Source organism: Lissotriton helveticus, chromosome 12 (assembly GCF_964261635.1).
Source record: "Lissotriton helveticus chromosome 12, aLisHel1.1, whole genome shotgun sequence".
NCBI classification, from domain to species: domain Eukaryota; kingdom Metazoa; phylum Chordata; class Amphibia; order Caudata; family Salamandridae; genus Lissotriton; species Lissotriton helveticus.
This window is the reverse complement of record NC_136073.1, coordinates 118,471,133-118,492,069: the sequence shown is the minus strand read 5'-3', so window position 1 is coordinate 118,492,069 and position 20,937 is coordinate 118,471,133. Positions and strand designations below refer to the sequence as shown.

At 48.4% G+C, this 20,937-nt stretch overlaps 1 protein-coding gene across 1 annotated transcript in view; it reads left to right on the top strand.

The window, feature by feature from the left end:
* The first annotated feature begins 3,109 nt into the window (after window positions 1-3,109).
* The window catches only part of LOC144799810 (NXPE family member 3-like), a 655,604-nt gene continuing 637,776 nt past the window's right edge, over window positions 3,110-20,937 (top strand). Inside the window, exon 1 of the mRNA XM_078671383.1 lies at window positions 3,110-3,461. Coding sequence (XP_078527509.1) covers window positions 3,393-3,461 — 69 coding nt within the window. The 5' untranslated portion in view covers window positions 3,110-3,392. The remainder of the gene's footprint in view (window positions 3,462-20,937) is intronic.

The following is a 20,937-nucleotide window of genomic DNA, read 5'->3' as shown; positions in this document are numbered from 1 at the left end:
CTCAAGATCATCATTGACACCAAGCTCAACATAACTACCCAAAGTCAAAGCTCTCACCGCCTCCTGCTTCCATACCCTGAAGAAAATAAAGAACATTTTCAAATGGCTCCCAATCAGCATGCAGAAAACAGTCTTGCATGTCCTGGTCACAAGCAAGCTGAACTATGGGAAAACCCTCAACAAAAACCCTAACCAAAAGGCTGCAGACCATTCAGAAATCAGCAGCCAGAATCACCTCAACCTCTTACGCTGCACCAACATCACACCACACCTGAAGAAGCTTCACTAGCTCCCCATACACAAATGAGCACAATTCAAACTCCTCATCCACAGTTTCAAGGCACTATTTGACACTGGCCCAGCACCTTAACTATTGCATCTGCTTTCACAAATCTTCATGATATCGCCACATGGCTGGACTCCTACTTGCACACATCCCACACGCCCTATGCTGCATCACTCCTAAAGTGTGCAATGACCTACCACTACACATAAGAGCATCTTCCTCACTTCCCGAATTCGGAAAAATTTGAAAACCTGGCATTTGGTGTAGTCCTACTGGGCTCTAGATGTGGCTAAGCTCACACAGGCTCAGCGTTAGGATACCCATCGGGGTGATGGTGCGCTCTACAAATCAGCATCACATAAAGTCTTGGCACACTGATAAAAGGCCTTTTAAAGCCAAAACCTTTAAGGTTTACCAGTGGTTATTTAAATGGAGGATCTGGTGTCCGGCATTTGTCGAGTGTCCGGGTTTGTGCAGACCTTTCAGAGTCCTGCTGAATGCTGCACTGCCGTTTCCGCTTTCAGGCAGTTTCCTGAAAAAATGATAAACACATTCTTGAGGAACTTTACAATGACATAAAAATGAGGACAAAAAATACGGTCTTATTTATTTGGTAAATGGCTAAGTGTCAATCGGGTCCTAGAATCCACTGGCAGGTCGTATCAAGGCGCTCTTAAAAGCGCTCCACGTCCTGTGAGTGAGAGCAATGTATGGCTCTTGGCTAAAAGCCGGGTCAGGCCGATGTCATGTACAACATGGGCCAGTTTGCCACTTTGCCCACCCGAAATTGGACCTTTAAAGGGATAGTAAAATAACTTTTGAACAAGTTCAGCACTTTTAAGGCACAGGACTGAACGTTCTGTGCTAAGCTCTCGTGGTTCCAGAATTCGTGCGCAAGTACCTCATCAAGCCCAGAGTTTTTACATTACGTCTCGTAGATGCTGTCTAGTTTATCGCCCTCATAATCCAGACTACGACTACGAGAACTCGTCTGGACAAAAACTTGAACCGAAGGATGCAACATTTGCATAAAGCTATACTCATGAAAGCGCAGAGCAGCAATCCTGGCATTTCTGAGAGGTCTTCTTTTTCCCCAGGTCAGTACAAATGGTTTCTTCATGCTCGACGCTTTTATAATCCTTATTTTGTAATCGGATAAGCAGAACAGCAAATTCCAGAATGCAAAGAAAAAAACTGGACTTGAAGTGTTACGTGGAACTGGGGAAACTGCGAACTCTGCAGAGCTGCGGTGCTCTCCCATCTCAGTCTGGCTACTGCACGGTAGTTGCACTTCTCAGGGCACTGGGGTAAGGGGCACCCCTGCCGCTCCTGTGGTGGGGGGGGAGGGATTGTTTTCCATACTTAAGGGGTGGAGGAACTCAGCTTGTCAGCTCAAGGGTATAAGTATTGCTACAGTTTTAATGGGGCTGTACTGGGAGTTATCTGTAGGGCTGCTGCACTTTTAATGGGGCTGTGCTGGGAGTTCTCTGATGAGCTGCTGCACTTTCAATGGGGCTGTACTGGGAGTTCTCGGATGAGCTGCTGCACTTTCAATGGGGCTGTACTGGGAGTTCTCGGATGAGCTGCTGCACTTTCAATGGGGCTGTACTGGGAGTTCTCTGATGAGCTGCTGCACTTTTAATGGGGCTGTACTGGGAATTATATGTAGGGTTGCTGCACTTTCAATGGGGCTGTACTGGGAGTTCTTTGATGAGCTGCTGCACTTTTAATGGAGCTGTACTGGGAGTTATATGTAGGGTTGCTGCACTTTCAATGGGGCTGTACTGGGAGTTCTCTGATGAGCTGCTGCACTTTTAATGGGGCTGTACTGGGAGTTATATGTAGGGCTGCTGCACTTTTAATGGGGCTGTACTGGGAGTTATCTGATGAGCTGCTGCACTTTTAATGGGGCTGTACTGGGAGTTCTCTGATGAGCTGCTGCACTTTTAATGGGTCTGTACTGGGAGTTATCTGTAGGGCTGCTGTACTTTTAATGGGGCTGTACTGGGAGTTCTCTGATGAGCTGCTGCACTTTTAATGGGGCTGTACTGGGAGTTATATGTAGGGCTGCTGCACTTTTAATGGGGCTGTACTGGGAGTTCTCTGATGAGCTGCTGCACTTTTAATGGGGCTGTACTGGGAGTTATATGTAGGGCTGCTGCACTTTTAATGGGGCTGTACTGGGAGTTCTCTGATGAGCTGCTGCACTTTTAATGGGGCTGTACTGTGAATTATATGTAGGACTGCTGCACTTTTAATAGGGCTGCCCTGGGAGTTATCTGTAGGGCTGCTGCACCTTTAATGGGGCTGTACTGGGAGTTATCTGTAGGGCTGCTGCACTTTCAATGGGGCTGTACTGGGAGTTATCTGTAGGGCTGCTGCACTTTTAATGGGGCTGTACTGGGAGTTATATGTAGGGCTGCTGCACTTTTAATGGGGTTTTGCTGGGAGTTCTCTGATGAGCTGCTGCACTTTTACTGGGGCTGTACTGTGAATTATATGTAGGACTGCTGCACTTTTAATAGGGCTGTACTGGGAGTTATCTGTAGGGCTGCTGCACTTTTAATGGGGCTGTACTGGGAGTTATCTGTAGGGCTGCTGCACTTTTAATGGGGCTGTACTGGGAGTTATCTGTAGGGCTGCTGCACTTTCAATGGGGCTGTACTGGGAGTTATCTGTAGGGCTGCTGCACTTTCAATGGGGCTGTACTTGGAGTTCTCTGATGAGTTGCTACGTTTTTTTAACGGGGGCAATAGAGACTCTTCTCAACGGAACAGAGCTATACTATTAACATGGGCAGGATTGGGAGCTCTGTGCGGGCTACTCCACTTTTATTGGTGGCCGGGGTTGCACTTATCTGCAGGGCTGCTGCACTTTTAATGGGGTCAGTGCCGTTAGTTCTCTTCTTCAGTGGGTGCGGTGTTGGGAGTTAGCTGCGAGTGCGACACTTCGTGTGGAGGCAGCGGTGACACTCAGCTGCGTGTCTGACAACTCGAGGCGCTCGCGGCCAGTCTTGTTCCGGGAGGCGGACGCGCAGGGTGTCCGTGGCGCGCGCAGCGGCTTATCTTGGGTGTCTCCGTCACTCGCCACCGCTCGCGCGCACAGCATGGCTCGCCTCTTCAAAGCGTCCCCCTGGTACCTGGTCCTGTGGATGTCCTTCTGCTTCCTGCTGCCGGTGAGTCCAGTCGCCAGAGCCCCCCATCCATTGCTCCCCACCTCCTCCCAGCCGGAAAGAAGAACCCCGCGGAACACTGGCTTCCTACCTCAGGCAGTTGCCCGTCCAACGGTTGAACTTTATACCTCAGAGAGGGACGGACCCTCGTGGGCGTTCCAGCGCGGGGGCTCCCTGTGCTGAAGGGGTTCTACGACTCCTCACCCAAGGGCGTTGCTGCTGCTCTGTGACGCTCCTTGCCCCCTACGGAAAGGGGGGAGGGGGTCCTTTCGATCGTCCGCTTTGTGTCCTATGTGGGTACCCGTGGGCCATATGCCTCAGGCGCTTGCGCGCCTCAGGCGTCCATCTTCCGCTTCATCTCTTCAGGGTGCCCTGAGTCTCACCGGTTCTGCGGATTCGGCTCGGGCTGTATATGGGGCGTGTGGGCAGGAAGTTTCCTGCCCTCTTCTTTGAGTAGCGGTGTTTTAGAGGTGGGGGAGCCAATACGTTAACAGCTATAGCCCGAGCAAGAGCTATGGCTTGGCTCCACGATCTAGCACGAGCCGAGCCGAACCTTGAAACTGTTTGACATGTATGTAAACCATGCATCAAACAGTACATACAAATATGATAACGACTCCAAAATTCGTAAAAAAAAGTGTATGTTTTAACATTCAGTATTTCACCCTTCTACGTCAATTTCGCATTGACTGGAATTTATTAGAAGTGATAGTTTTTAACATGAATTTAGAAGCACCAGTGCCCTCTCCACAATCCCCTCCCACCCTGATGACAATGCCATTGCCTAGAATCACCCTATTTGGTCAAGTGGGAAAGCCAGGATTGATCCCAGGTTTGCCGATTTCACCTTGTGCTGTTGAGTCATTAGACAGGTAAATCTCTCTCTCCTGGTTTAGTTTAGTGCTGTTTCTATTACTTACGGGTATTAATTACATGACTCCAAGTCCAACTCTCGCATATTTCCATTAACACGCAACGAGGCCCCTGTACCTCGTAAACACAGCCCTAACCAATATAAAAAGGCCCACCCCCTTCACAACTCCTGTACAGTACCAAGCCACTGTAGACACAGTTGGCCTGACACCCGGAAGGGAGGGCCCTAAAGGAGATAAGCAAAAGTAGGACTTGGAGTAATGTAATTACCGGAAAGTAATAGAAACATTACCTCCTCATCCCTCTCGCATATCTCCATTAGGCAATGAGAGACATACCAAGCCACAAAAGACCAGTCCAACTGTCCAAGCATCAGCTTAGAAACACCCAAAGAAGATGCATAGTTATGGTCAAACAAACCGGAAAGACAGTCCAGCTCAAACACACCGAACAGAAACACAGCCCAAACCAGCCCCAAACACAGGAAAGCGAGGAGGCAGACAAGATGAGTCGAGGTCCCCCAGCCCGCGAGCTGACATTACTGCAACCAGAAAAAAAATCCATGCAAAGCCAGAAGGCGTAACCCCCACAGACGATAGAGAGACAAATGGAGCACATCGGTGAGCCCACAAAACCAGATGGAAAGCCCAAGCGCAACACCTGAGGAAAGGAATGGATAATAGACCACCACTCAAAGGACCTGGAGTTCAGGCCCAGACCGACCATCAGACCCCATCAAAGGGTCCTCAAAGCCTCAAAAGGCCATCCTGGAGGATAACTAGCGCCAGAGGCAGAGAAATAGATAACTGAACCACATGCGCACAATCACATTAAACCCCAAACAGCCAATGCTGAGCATAAGAAGACTAGACACACCCCCACCGGGCGCTAGCACAGAAGAGGTAACAGAAGCAGAGAGACTATGCAACATGAAGCCATCCTGCAACTCGGGAAACGCCAGAGAGGGCACAAAGAGACAAAAACACAGGGCAGAATTAACTTATGGAACTTTTTTCACGCCAAACCCGCCACCATCTCCAACAACATAGGAAACCAATAGAAAAGGCCATGCTGAAGTCACCAGAACAACCAGAGGGCCCCGCCCCTGAATTTGTATCAGAAACCCCTGGAACAAGGCAAATAGAGGGATGCAAACAATAGGCCCAAAAGCCAAAGAATTAGCAGGGCATCTACCCCCAAACTGAACCTCCCCTCGGAAACAAAATTGGGGAATAGCGCAATGGGGGGTCCAGAACAGCTATCAGGGTAACCGATACCCAGGCAACCAAAGTAGATTGCTCACAGCCCGAACAGCAGGTTTGAACTGCTGAAGACATGGACAAACGGGGACGTGTAGGAACACAACCTGCAAAAAGATCACAGCCGCAAAGACCTCAGGAGACCCCAGGGGAATTAGTATCTGGAAGGATAGCAGTTAGATGGAAACAATACCACCCAAGAGATTACGAACAACAGATCCAACACTGGCGGAAATCTCCCAGAGACTGTCAGTATACAGCAAACACCAACCCCTGACTCAATTCAGCAGAACCGGGATGACCTGCCTTGGGATGGGAGCAGGGAGGCACCCTGTAACATGAAGAAGGATGCCGAAGTTGATGAGAAGACAACTCCGAACAAACCATCACACCAACTAGATGAAAAGGCAAGCACCCATGCAGGAAGAAACACCGCAATTTACCATCCATAGGTCATGCACCAGAGGGACCCGCATCTGGGAGGATAACCTGCCTCCAACCCAACTTAGGCTGAAACCGCCTCTATAGGGGGAATAGGAATGGGGACCCACACCTGAAAAAGCCCTGGGCACCCAGGCAGCCAAGTGAAACAAAGCACTAGAAGAGGACCATCAGGACCTGGCGTGTAACCAATCTACACCAGACAGGCGGGTAAACAAAACAACTATTCACTACACAGCCATGCACCCCTAACGGCAATGTAAGAAAGGAAGAAGGGACAGCCATAGCTGCATACCAGGCCTGCAACCAGAGGAACCATCAGGCCAGGACTGCAGAAGAGTAAGCCTCATACATACACCATTAAAAAGAACTGCCGACTCAACAGCCAGGAAGGCAATATGTTGAACAATACGAACCCGGACATCCAATACACTCTCCACCTCTGGAATAGCCTCTGCCAGAGGCCAAAATCCCTCACCAAGGACATCACCATTAAAGCTGCAAATAATACGGCCCGTAGCACCAATCTAAAGACCCAAAGGACTCTAGGCCCCCACTAACCATGTGAACCACTGGAACTGAAAGCCTAAACCTCAATAAATTAATGAATGAAGCTTTGTCAACAAGCAGGGCCGAGAAGGAACCAAGCTATCACAAATGTACGGGAGAATAAAGAGATGGAGACCACCACCCACAAAGAGGGTAAAGTTCAACTGAACCAAAGAAAGCCACGAAACTCTGTACACCAGGAGCATACAGAGAACAACATAATAGAAGGGCATAAATGGAGGCCCACACACAACAAGAAGGAACATAACCGGACATGGAATGGTGAGAGGTATAGCACACAACCCACTGGAGACAATCCAGGTGCAACGAAGGCCCCACTGGTATATCTGTCAGCGACTATTTTGCCACCAGCAAGGAGCACTGCATTCCTCTCAGGCTGTTACTGCATTCATCGAGAGGTCCAGCAGCTTAAACCAATGGCTGAAAGACTGCAGCTCCACGCTGTCACAGAACGCCCTTCCTCTTAGAGCGACTGTCAGAGCACTGCCCTGAGGCGCCCCTACAAGCGCTGGGATTTCCGCAGTCCACGGATTCCACAGGAGTCAGGCCCGTTGAAGGCAGACCAAAACCGCACACAGGTCAGACAGGCTACAGACAACAGACCATCTGGAGAGGTGCAACATAGAGCCCCGCAGGCCAAACAACTGGCAGCCGAGGAGACACCACCACCCAGGCACCGCAGATACACCCACCCCAGCTGAAGGAAGGCATCTCAGACCACCGGCCGGAGACGAGCAGCGCACCCAGAACCAGCAGAGAAAGACCAAAAGACCATACCCTATAGTAGTATAGTCCCAAAGTCGGCAGCCCGAACACCAGTCCACATCCCTGGAGCAAGACGTATGAGATCGACAGTAACAAATCATGCCAGAGCGGGGACAGCAACACCAGAGACCAACGACACCGACCCTGAGTAACAGTGCCGGGAGAACAGTGGGGAGCCACGGCAGCCGCACACATGCCCCATGGCCAGAGAAAGGCACAGCAGACCCCTGGCCAGGCAAAGCGAGATGAACAAGGCTCAAACAAAGGAAAGCTATTCAGGCTGCAAGCAGATGCCAAAGCCACAGACAAGCGCCCACACCATTGAGCCCAAGCCCAAGGCTGCATGAATACACTCAAACCAAAATGCTAGGAGCACCACAAGAGATCTAACGACCCTGCACCACCTGTGAATGGCGCATACAAAAGCGACCACAGCAGGCGCACAGCTGCTCACTGGGACACCGACTACTAGCCGTCCACACTGCAGCACAAGCCAGGCAGAAAAAGCGGAAGCGTGGCAACGACACCAAGTCCCACAATTTCGACCCCCCACAGGGGCATAGCAGCTAGAGGGAAACCAAAAGAATGCAGCGGATCCTGCCGTGCCGCTAGCAGGAACCACCACAGGCCCTGCAGCATGCATTAGGAAGATAACAACAGCCCAACGACCTAAGGGTAGCAACAAATCTGTGAGCGCAGGCACTAACCACAAAGTGGGGCAGAGTGAAAACAGGATCCCTAAACACAAAGAGGCAGTACCAACCACACAAACGTGGCGGGGGAGAGAACCAGACACGGCCAGCGACCATGTGCTCACCAGGCAAAGAAACATGTAGAACAGAGCCGAGCAGACCTGTAAAGTATACTCCGATTACATTACATTCTCACAGTGATGTAGATACATTCCAGACATGGAATGCATCAACACCACAAGACCCTAAGGTAGCTGCTCACAACCCGCATGCAAGGCCAGACAAATACGGTCAGAGTAGGCATAGATATTTCACCCTCCGGGAGACACCAAAACTGCGCTGCCTGCACAGCCACACTGCAAGTAGGCACAACGGTATAGCAGAACAACCAGTACTTACTAGGGCTTTAAGGAAGCTGCAACGGGCTCGCATACCCTGTAAAGTGGACACTGAGCCATGAGCCATAACAGGCCCGGGGACTCTAGAAGAACACTACAGAGCCTGCCATGCCACAAGCAACAATACAGCCCCACACACAACCCGGCTAGAGGAAGGCACAGCAAACCTCCGGACGGGCGAACTCAGGCCCGGGCCATGCGCACCCCGGCCTGAGGAATGCACTGCAGACCTCCAACCGGGAGGAAAAGAAAGCTTTCCTGTTAAATTAAAACAAATCTTCTCACCGAATGAAGATATCCCACGAGCCCCAGAAAACAGACCGGCACAAGAAGAGGCGACAGCCCACTAGCACGAAGGCCAACATGCCCATGCGGTAACGCTGGGGCAGGGCGCAGGCGAGGACAGAATAGGAACCTTCTGACACAATATGATCGACCTTACAACACTGTACCTTCACTGGTGGAACTTGAACCCTTGCAGCAGTCCAAAGAAATAAGCTGCCACATTCAATTCAATTTAATTTATTTAAGTGATCGGTCTTTAAAAACAAAACCATTACACCAAGCGACATTTTCAAATAGTACTACTGCATACTTATATAAATGAGATAAAATCGTCGGTGGAATTTTTAAACCGCAACCGGCCACATTCACAAAAGAAGAAATGCAGACACAAAAGAACAGGAGTTGTGGAGGGGGCGGGCCTTTTATATTGGTCGGTGGCACAGGTTCCTCATTGCATAATGGAGATAAGCGAGAGGGAGGAAGAGTTAATTTGTCTTTAATTCCTCGTGCATGAGGTTAGAGTGTGGGTGGTAGGCAGAACCCACATGACAGCTCGGCTCAAGGGTTCAAGAGAACCTCAAACTAAGCCAGAGCCACACACCTATCTAAAGCTTGCAGTGGCTTGCCTATCTCTGGGTTGTTCAATCCTCCCTAAGCTCGTTACCTCGGTGGCTCAGTTTCCTGGGAGGATCTATATTTCAAGGGGGAGCCCTCCTGAGCAGGGTCTTTTATACCTCAGGTTAACCAGCCCATAAGGCCTCTACTCTGCACCAAATGAATGTCCGTAGCTACACTTTGTCGCTACAATCAATGTTACCACTCCTGGATTTTCAGGTGACAACCTAATGCATTTTGTGGACCAAATTAGGTGGCAGCATTGACTATATTACGCTGCAATAAAAAGCTAATTATGCAGCATAATGCACAACATTTTGAAGCAGGCTTACTTCACTATTTTGTCATTGTTACCCATATTAACACCAAAAGCGCACCTTATTAATACCAGTTTAAAAGGTACATATATGTGGTGTTATATATATGAAAACTTTGCTTACCTATAGAAATTTTCCTTCACAATATTTTTGTCCTTGATATTATTGCATGATATTTTTTCCCACTACATTTTTGTTTCCAATATTCTGTCTAAGCACCATTAGGTGCTTACCTAGTCCTTTTGTTTATAATTCAAGCAGTGGAAATCTTGTAGCATTGTTACTGTGTTTTCATTTAAGAAACCAACACAATTAATTAAAGCTTTCCTGATTATTTGTAATTCAAACAGTTCACCCTCTAGCATGTATAAAAGTAGGGGCGCTTTTATTAAAATTAATTTATTTGATACTTTGCTCCTCATGCTTGCTCAGGAAACACGTCCATCTTCTCCATATCTATCGATAGTTAGTGTTCAGGCAGCTTAGTCAAAAATCTCCGCTCCCTCCACCTTGCATGTCATTCTTCCCTTCCATTTTTTGAGGAGTAAGACCACACCCTTTGCCTCTTCACATCCAATGCTGTTTTTCACCATTCTGTTATTACCTACTGTTGAGTGTTGTTTTTTGCAGTCTGTTTATTTGGAGGAAGGTATTCCCCAAACAGTGCTTAATTTGTTAGAAAACAAGTGCTAGGGCCCTTGCTAGGAGGCCGCCGCAGCTTACACCATCCATTGCCTCTAGAAGCACTGCCAAGGACAGTACCTACACAACTACTAACCATTACACTGCTACAAGTGTGCCAAATTGGACTGTTTGAGGCCCCTAAAGCTATAAGAATGACATGGATGGCAGGTATTGTTTTTTTTTAATGTATATTGAATAATAAACAATTGTTCTGCTCCTCTCCAAATTACACAGGGTAAAGACTGATTTGCATATGGCTGGGTTCAAACTGGAATGGCACGATTAGCAAAAAAACAATGGATTTAGGCCCAGATCGCTGTACTGGGGTGAATGTATGACATTGTTCTGCATTCTGTCCATCAATTGTTGTTTTTGCATTTGTCACTCCGAGTGGGACGGGTATGCCCAGACGTGGTTCCTGTGCTCTCCATTCCACTGGAGTCAAGCTATCCTGGCTGATGAGGGGTGAAACCCTGAACCCGGTCCTAGGATGCTTGTTTCCAGTCCAGGGAGGACCTGGCCTGGCAGTTCGGGCTGGACTGTTTCCATTGGGCACAGGGTCATGACTAATTTGCATATGGCTGGGTTCAAACTTGAATGGCATGGTGAGCAAAAAAACGATGGATTTAGGCCCAGATTGCTGTACTGGGGTGAATGTATGACATTGTTCTGCATTCTGTCCATCAAGTGTTCTTTTTGCAGTTGTTTGAATATACGCCCCAAAATCCAATATATTTTCCATTGGAAAATTGCTGAGAAATTAATCAAGAATAGAATTGCATTAAAGTTTGCATTTAGAAATATCTGATGGAAGAAGGATACATTTTTGTTGCAGTTCTTCAAAAGATAAAAAAAGTATTATTACAATATATATCTTTTAAGTAAAAAATAACCACTTTTATCCAAGCTTGCCAAAATTGTATGTTTTGATTAGGTTTAATAACAGGACTATACCATAAGGATATACTTAAGGTATGAGAAATAGGTGTTTGAAAAAGAGATTCTCAATCCTGCAATATTAATTTTGTAGATTTTAGCATTGTAGGTCTTCGTATTAAAGAGTTAGAAGAAGACATGGTAATTAACGTAGGCAACGGAAATGGCGAAATCAAACTTTTTTCAATGAGAAGCCATGAAGGTGTATTGTTAAACTCTGTAATATTGAACCAAAAGGCGCATTGTTTTAAAATAAACACTTTATAATAATTAAGACAATCTGGTAAACCAAAACCACCATTACATTTTGCAATTTTCTATTTTTTATAGCTTATATGGTGTGTTTTATTATTCCAAATGAATTTCAATATTAGAGTGTCTAAACATTTATAGAACTTAAGTGGAAATTGAGTAGGTAGCATAGATAACTAATAAAATATTTTTGGAGCAATAATCATTTTAACAGAGTCAATTTTCCCCCACCACGATAAGTGGGTTAAGATTTGGGACATCGCGCGTTCTAGTCGTCAGAAGGACGCTAGAAGGCTTCAAAAGGAGGGAAAATTAGGCGCTCTCTCATTCTAGCGGATACTGAGCACTATCCTCGCATTGCGGGTGGCCCCTGATTTAATAGCGGTCACTAGCGTATTTTTTTAAAAGCTCCTGATTTGATATTTGATTTACTTTTACTTTGCTGCATTACCCCCTGTTTTTAATTCCCTGCCCCCCCACTTGCACTTTAAAGGACTAAAACCCACCGCTGTTCGGCGGGCCCTCTTCCCGGCTTCTGATCGGTCCGTGGCGGCCATATTGGGCGATCCTGCCGGTGCCATTTGGGACATCGCGCGTTCTAGTCGTCAGAAAGACGCTAGAAGGCTTCAAAAGGAGGGAAAATTAGGCGCTCTCTCATTCTAGCGGATACTGAGCACTATCCTCGCATTGCGGGTGGCCCCTGATTCAATAGCGGTCACTAGCGTATTTTTTAAAAGCTCCTGATTTGATATTTGATTTACTTTTACTTTGCTGCATTACCCCCTGTTTTTAATTCCCGGCCCCCCCACTTGCACTTTAAAGGACTAAAACCCACTGCTGTTCGGCGGGCCCTCTTCCCGGCTTCTGATCGGTCCGTGGCGGCCATATTGGGCGATCCTGCCGGTGCCATTTGGGACATCGCGCGTTCTAGTCGTCAGAAGGATGCTAGAAGGCTTCAAAAGAAGGGAAAATTAGGCGCTCTCTCATTCTAGCGGATACTGAGCACTATCCTCGCATTGCGGGTGGCCCCTGATTTAATAGCGGTCACTAGCGTATTTTTTTAAAAGCTCCTGATTTGATATTTGATTTACTTTTACTTTGCTGCATTACCCCCTGTTTTTAATTCCCTGCCCCCCCACTTGCACTTTAAAGGACTAAAACCCACCGCTGTTCGGCGGGCCCTCTTCCCGGCTTCTGATCGGTCCGTGGCGGCCATATTGGGCGATCCTGCCGGTGCCATTTGGGACATCGCGCGTTCTAGTCGTCAGAAAGACGCTAGAAGGCTTCAAAAGGAGGGAAAATTAGGCGCTCTCTCATTCTAGCGGATACTGAGCACTATCCTCGCATTGCGGGTGGCCCCTGATTCAATAGCGGTCACTAGCGTATTTTTTAAAAGCTCCTGATTTGATATTTGATTTACTTTTACTTTGCTGCATTACCCCCTGTTTTTAATTCCCGGCCCCCCCACTTGCACTTTAAAGGACTAAAACCCACTGCTGTTCGGCGGGCCCTCTTCCCGGCTTCTGATCGGTCCGTGGCGGCCATATTGGGCGATCCTGCCGGTGCCATTTGGGACATCGCGCGTTCTAGTCGTCAGAAGGATGCTAGAAGGCTTCAAAAGAAGGGAAAATTAGGCGCTCTCTCATTCTAGCGGATACTGAGCACTATCCTCGCATTGCGGGTGGCCCCTGATTCAATAGCGGTCACTAGCGTATTTTTTAAAAGCTCCTGATTTGATATTTGATTTACTTTTACTTTGCTGCATTACCCCCTGTTTTTAATTCCCTGCCCCCCCACTTGCACTGTAAAGGACTAAAACCCACCGCTGTTCGGCGGGCCCTCTTCCCGGCTTCCGATCGGTCCGTGACGGCCATATTGGGTGATCCTGCCGGTGCCATTTGGGACATCGCGCGTTCTAGTCATCAGAAGGACGCTAGAAGGCTTCAAAAGGAAGTCATGCTGACGCGCAGCGGATACGCGCAGCGGGGACGCCGGATTTCCGCCGGACTCACGCCAGAGTCCAGCCCGTCTGCGCCCGTCCGCGCTGAGGACGGGCTGGACGCTGGACGCTCTCGCATACTTCCACAGGCAACCTATCATTATTCCCCTTTGGCGCTATTAGCTCTTAAACCGTCTCACTTGCCCTGTACCCACAGGTTTTCTCCGGAGGGTATAAGGTACTCCTCTCTCTGTCATACCTGTAAATCGGTTTTTCTACCCTCTGCTTTTTCGAAAAAGAGCTCTATGAATGCCTCTTCATCACCTGGGGACACGACGATTAAAATGGGATTCCTTGTTAACGCCAGGTCCCTTATCAAAAACAATATCGCGTTCCATGAGTTCGTTGCGGACTGACAACCGGAATGGATGTTTGTGACGGAAACATGGGCCTCTGAGTCGTCGGGTCATGATCTACTGTTGGCCATTTCCGAAGGCTTCAAATTGCTCCGACAGGACAGACCTAAACGGAGAGGGGGGGGACTTGCCGTTCTATGTAAATCCTCCTTGCCCTGTACGATAAAATCCTTGTCAGCGGCCTCAGATCCTTTTGAGGCACTCTATTTTTCTATTCTATGTGCCCCTTCGGTTTCCTTCTCCGGAATCCTCATGTATAGACCTCCCGGTCCTAGAGCTGCCTTCAGCGGGGACCTTTTGAGGATCCTGGAACCCTATTTTGGTAAACCTCACCTGACAATACTTGGGGATTTTAATTTTCCTTTGGAAAATGTAAGGGACATAGACACTGTTAGGTTGGTGGACTCACTTGGAGCCTGTGAGTGTACCCAACTGGTGAATAGTCCGACTCACCGGGCGGGTCACACTTTAGACGGCATTTTCACTAATGATTCGAGACTTTCAGTGGGTACTCCGGTGCCTCTAGTTAGGTCGGATCATATGGCCGTACCTCTTTCGTTTGCCTATGCTCCGGCAGAACTATCTGTCCTAACCATTAGTACCAGAGGTCCGAAAAGGAGTTTTAGGATTATTACCAATGAAGTCCTTGCACCATATATAGAGACGAGTAAGTACTCTCCTCTGAGAGATGTGGACGAAGCAGCTGACGGGTTGGTTAATTCCATCACCAAAGCTGTTGAGGAACTGGCCCCTTTATCCTATCGATACTCGGCGCGTCGTAAGCCCTCTGCCCCATGGTTCACAGAATCACTAAGACTTCTGAGACAAAGCTGTAGAAGACAAGAAAGAAAATGGAGGAAGACCTGGGACCCTATTGAAAGGGAGGCACACAAGCGTCTGTTAAGAGACTACAAAGCTAGTGTCATCAGGGAAAAACAGGAGTTTTTCTCCGATCTCACCACCTCCCTCACCTCTCCTAGGGAGCTCTTCACAATCGTGGACTCCCTCTGTTCCCTTCAGGTGCATGATCCAGTCGTGGGCTCGCAGGAGCTATGCGACAATATCTCGGAGTTTTTCCATAAGAAAATTGAAGATATATATCTTGCTTTGGAAACTCAGAGGAACACCTTAGGGGATCTCTCTCTCCAAACTCTGGTCAATCTAGAATCTCGGCCAAAAGACTCCCCCAAGAGCCCTTGATGGGCTCGAGCGCTTGCTGGATCGGACCAAATCTTCATCGCCTCTCGACCCATGCCCTCTGAAGACCCTGAAGGAATGTAGGATTACACTTCTTCCGCCCCTCCTTGAAGTGATGAACGGAGCCATAACTCAAGGCATTTTTCCCTCAGCTTGGAAAAGGGCGATAGTGAAACCTCTTCTTAAGAAGCCCTCGCTGGACCCAGTTGAAGAATTTTAGACCTATCTCACTGTTACCCGCCCCCGCAAAAATGCTTGAATCTTACCTGAATCTACATCTTTCCACCTTTCTGGATTCGTCTGGGTTCCTTGATAGCTCCCAGCATGGATTCAGAAAGGCCCACAGTACGGAGTCAGCTCTGACTATGGTGGTGAACAATATCCACATGAAGGTGGATTCCGGTCAAACCACGGTGTTGGTCTTACTTGACCTCACAGCAGCATTTGATACCCTGTCTCCCTCTACGCTAACATCACGCTTGAGGGAGGCAGGGATTGCGGGTCAGGCCCTGAACCTTCTGCACTCTTTTTTACATCTTAGAGAGCAGAGAGTCATGCTTGGTGAATTCCTCTCCCCTGCTAAATCCTTGCAGCACGGGGTGCCACAAGGGTCGGCCTTGAGCCCGACCCTATTTAACATTTATATGGCCCCCCTTGCGAGGTTAGTAAAATCACAGGGGATGGAGGTTGTGTCATACGCCGATGACACCCAAATCATGGTGTCGCTGGCCCACTCTGCTTCCACCTCCGCCACCAACTTTAGGATCTGTATGCAGACAGTCTTGGACTGTATGATTTATAACTCCCTAAAGTTGAATGGCGACAAAACTGAGATTCTGGTCTTTGGCAAGGACCAGGATGTTTGGTCTAGTGAGTGGTGGCCATCAGCTCTGGGAACTTGTCCATCTCCTCAGTCAGCTAGAAATCTTGGCGTAATTTTTGACACTTCACTGTCCATGACTCTACAGGTCAATCGAACAGTGGCCACCTGTTGCGGGGTTATCAAAATCCTTAAGAGAATTCTTCACTATCTCTCTCCTGTAGCTCGCAAGCAGACGGTGGTTGCTTTGGTGGGTTCCAGGTTGGACTACTGCAACGCGCTTTATGCAGACTCCAACAAGGGACTCATCCAACGCCTTCAGGTCGTTCAGAACGCGGCTGCTCGATTTGTCCTGGCGCTCCCTAATGCATCCTCCGCAACAATGGCCAGAAGGAACCTGCATTGGCTCCCTATTCATCTGAGGATCTCTTTTAAGGTCTTATGTTTAGCATACAAAGCTCTCGCAGATGGGCCATTGGACCCCCTAGGCTCCCTTTTGAATCGCTACATGCCTAGCAGAACCCTCAGATCATCGGAGATGAATCTGCTGGTGGTATCCCGTGCAAGAAAGGCACGTTGGGGAGGTTGAGCATTTTCCATTGTGGCCCCTAGACTGTGGAACTCCCTTCCCCCGGAGATCAAGACTCAACCTTCTCTGACCCTTTTTAAAAAAGCGCTAAAAACCTGGTGCTTTATCAAGGCCTACCCACAGTGAGAGTATATTTGTAATAGCTAGTTTTCATTTGGTTAGGCGCTTTGATGCCCATTGGGCTTAGTAGCGCTATATACATTTATTTTCATTCATATTTTCATTCATAAGTGTCAAGCAGACCACTTATGAATTTTGTCATTAAAATGGTTAAGAATGTATTCACAATTCAATGTGATCGATCAATTAATGGTATGAGAGAATAGGATACCAGGATTTTTAAGTATGTCCTTTTGCCAATTTATATAGTTATTGGGTAGCATATCAGGTGTATAAAGCACATTTATGGGACCAAATTCAGTCTTAGGGGGCCATTAGGATGACAGGCAGACTTTGTCCGCCCGCCATCCTATCGCATAACGGGACCGCCCGCCACAAGGGTGGGGGTCCCGTGGGGGGCATTAGGATGCGCTCGCCACAGTGGCGGGCGCATCATGCATTTTTAGCATTGTGGCGGGCGGTGCTCTCAGCACCGCCTGCCACAATGCTAAAAATGCATGTCGTGCATGTGCATTCACAACGTGGCAGGCACCGCGCTGTGCCTGCCATGTTGTGCATGCACATGTAGGGGGGTACCATAGGTACCCCCCATGTGCCTCTCCTACCCCCCCATCATCCTGGGGGCCCTCAATGGGCCTCCAAACTGAAAGACCGCATGCCTTTCCGTGACGGCAACGCCGCCACGGAAAGGCACCCTCCCGCCTGCATCCTAATATGGATGGTGGTGTCTAGCAGACACCGCCACCACATAAACCCTTTTCCGCCGCGGCGGACGGTGTTTCCGTCTGCCGCGGTCCCCCCCACCATAGTAAAATGACAGGGGGGAAATGGGTGGCGGGAGGGCAAGGATGTCGGGTGGATCGCCACCGCCCTGTGGGCGGTGGCAATCCGCCTGACATCCTAATGGGCTCCTTAGTATTTTGAGTATAACCGGAGCACTGGGAATATGTTTGAGCACCGAAAAACATGGGAGAGGTATTGTTGCAAAGGGGGGGGATATCCTAGTGGATCCCTGCTTGGGGATTGCCCCAGAAGGGTGATCCCCAAGCAGGGATCCACCCACTAGCCACCAGGAAGGGGGGAGCTGCCCCTTGGGCAAGGGTCTTTGTTCCCCCATACAATTTTGCCAGACAGCCTTTCTGCCTGCCCTGTGGGGCCGATGGGGGCAGTAGCCAGGGGTGGGGGCTTTCCAGAATGGACATCCCAATACCAAAACCATACCCCCCCAAAGAAGTCATAAGACTTTCTGCCCCCCCAGGAGGCAGATGGGGGCAATAGCCCCTGATGTGCCCCCAGAGGGGGCAGAAAGCCCATTATGCCCCAGGGATTTCTTTATATATATACATAGGTGTGGGGGCTGCCCTTAATGGGCATGCCAATGCTCTCACCCCAATTTTCTTTACAGTCTTTCTGTCCCCCCTGGGAGGCAGATTGGGCATTAGCCCCTTATCTGCCCCCCCCCAGGAGGGGGGGGGGGGCAGAAAGCCCACTAGGCACCAGGGATTTTTTTTCTTCAAATTTCTGTTCGGGGGCTGGCCAAAATAGGCATGGCAATGCCACCAAACCCCCAAAAGAGCCACAGTCTTTCTGCCCCCACGAGGAGACAGATAGGGCAGTAGCACCTTATCTTCCCCCGGGGGGGGGGCAGAAAGCCCCTTAGACACCAGGGATTTAATTCACTCAAAGTTCAGTGTGAGGGCTGCCCAAAATGGGCATGTCAATGCCCCCACCCCTGAAAAAAGTGCCACAGTCTTTCCGCCCCCCCCAGGAGGCAGATAGGGGCAGTAGCCCATGATCTGCTCCCCGGGGAGGTGGGCAGAAAGCCTACTAGGCACCAGAGATTTGCTTTTTTTTATATGTAGGGGTGTAGTCTGCCCACAATGGGCATATCTATGCCCCCATCCTCAAAACATTACCACAGTCTTTGTGCCCCACCCGGAAGGCAGATGGGGCAATAGCCCCTTACCTGCCCACTCGGGGGGTAGAATCCCTCTAGGCACCAGGGGTAAAAAAAAAATCAAAATTCAGGGGTGGGGGCTGCCCAGCTGGGTAAGAGAATGCCCCCACCCCACCCTATAAAGATTCCACAGTCTTTCTGCCCCTAGAGGCAGATGGGGGCACTAGACCCAGATCTGCCCCGCAGAGAGTCCATTAGGCGCCTATGATTATGCTGCCTATTTTATAAGTAGGGGTGGGGGCTACCATTTTTATCGGGAGAACTAGGGATACTCTGGGTGGTAGGAAATGTATGTATCCATGCAGATTCCTGAACTTTCGCACACAGAAGGTTGAGAAAAATGTGTTTTTGTTTTACAAAGTGTGAGGTTTTCAATGGATTCTGGGTAAGAGAACCTGGTGAGAGCCAGACAAGTCACCCCATTCTGGATTCCCCTCGGTGTCTAGTTTTGAAAAATGTATATGTTTGCTAGGTTTTCCTAAGTGCCCGCAGAGCTAGGGTTCAAAATCTACAGCTAGGGACTTCGCAAAAAAACGGTCAGTTTCACTGTCAAAATGTGGTGTGTCCATGTTGCATTTTGGGCTGTTTCCTGCCGCAGGCAGTTGGCCTACCCACACAAGTAAGGTACCAGTTTTCTCGGAAGACTTTGCGGACTGCGGGGTGGTTGGAATTTTGTGGATCCATGCCGATTCTAGAACATTCCACCACAGAAATATAAGGAAATTTGTTTTTTTTTAATACAGTTTGAGGTTTGCAAGGGATCCTGGGTAACAGAACCTGGAGAGAGACAGACAAGTCACCCCCATCCTGAATTCCGCTGGGTGTCTAGTTTACAAAAATGTATAGGTTTGTTAAGTTTTCCTAGGTACAGGCAGATCTAGGGTTCAAAATCTGCAGCTAGGCACTTGGCAAAAAAATGGTCAGTTTTCACTGTGAAAATGTGGTGTGTCCATGTTGCATTTTGGGCAGTTTCCTATTGCCGGCACTAGGTCTACCCACACGAGTGAGGTAACTATTTTTTTCGGAAAATACTTTGGGGAATGCGGGGTGGGTGGAAGTGTGTGGATCCTTCATATTCCAACTCTTTCCACCACGAACATGTGAGGAAAAAGTGTTGTTTTTTTACAAAGTTTGAGGTTTGCAAGGTATTCTAGGTAACAGAACCTGGTGAGAGCAAGACAAGTCACCACATCCTGGTTTCCTCTGGGTGTTTAGTTTTACAAAAATGTATAGGTTTGCTAGGTTTCCCTAGGTGATGGCAGAGCTAGGGTTAAAAATCTACAGCTAGGCACTTTTAAAAAAATGGGTCAGTTTTCTCTGTGAAAATGTGGTGTGTCCACATTGCGTTTTGGGCCGTTTCCTTTCGCGGGCACTAGGTCTACCCACACAAGTGAGGTACCATTTTTCTCAGAAGAATTTGGGAAATGCAGGGTGGGCGGAATTTTGTGGATCCACGCAGATTTCAGAAGTTTCCACCACAGAAATTTGAGGAAATTGTGTTTTTTTTTACAAAGTTTGAGGTTTGCAAGGGAGTTTGGGTAATAGAACCTGCTGAGAGCCAAACCAGTCACCCCATCCTGGATTTCCCTGGGTGTCGACTTTTCAAAAATGTATATGTTTGCTAGGTTTCCCTGAGTGCCGAAAGAGCTAGGTTTTTAAATCTACAGCTAGGCACTTTGCAAAAAAAGGGTCAGATTTTACTTTGAATATGTGGTGTGTCCACGTTGCACTTTGGGCCGTTTTTTGTCGCAGGCACTAGGCCTACTCACACAAGTGAGGTACCATTTTTCTCGAAAGACTTTGGGGAATGTGGGGTGGGTAGAATATTTGGGATCCACACAGATTCCAGAAGTTTCCACCACAGAAATGTGAGGAAAATGTGTTTGTTTTTTTACAAAGTTTGAGGTTTGCAAGGGATTCTGGGTAACTGAACCTGTTGAGAGCCAGACAAGTCACCCCATCCTGAATTTCCCTGAGTGTCTACTTAAAAAAAATATGGGTTTGCTAGATTTCCCTAGGTGCTGAAAGAGCTAGGGTTTAAAATCTACAGCTAGGCACTTTGCAAAAAAAGGGTCACTTTTTACTGTGAATATGTGGTGTGTCCACAGTGCATTTTGGGCCGCTTTCTGTCGCAGGCACTAGGCCTACTCTCACAAGTGAGGTACAATTTTTCTCGAAAGACTTTGGGGAATGTGGGGTGGGTAGAATTTTTTAGATCCACACAGATTCCAGAAGTTTCCACCACAGAAATGTGAGGTAAATGTGTTTTTTAACAAAGTTTACGGTTTGCAAGGGATTCTAGGCAACAGAACCTGTTGAGAGCCATGCAAGTCACCACATCCTAGATTTCCCTT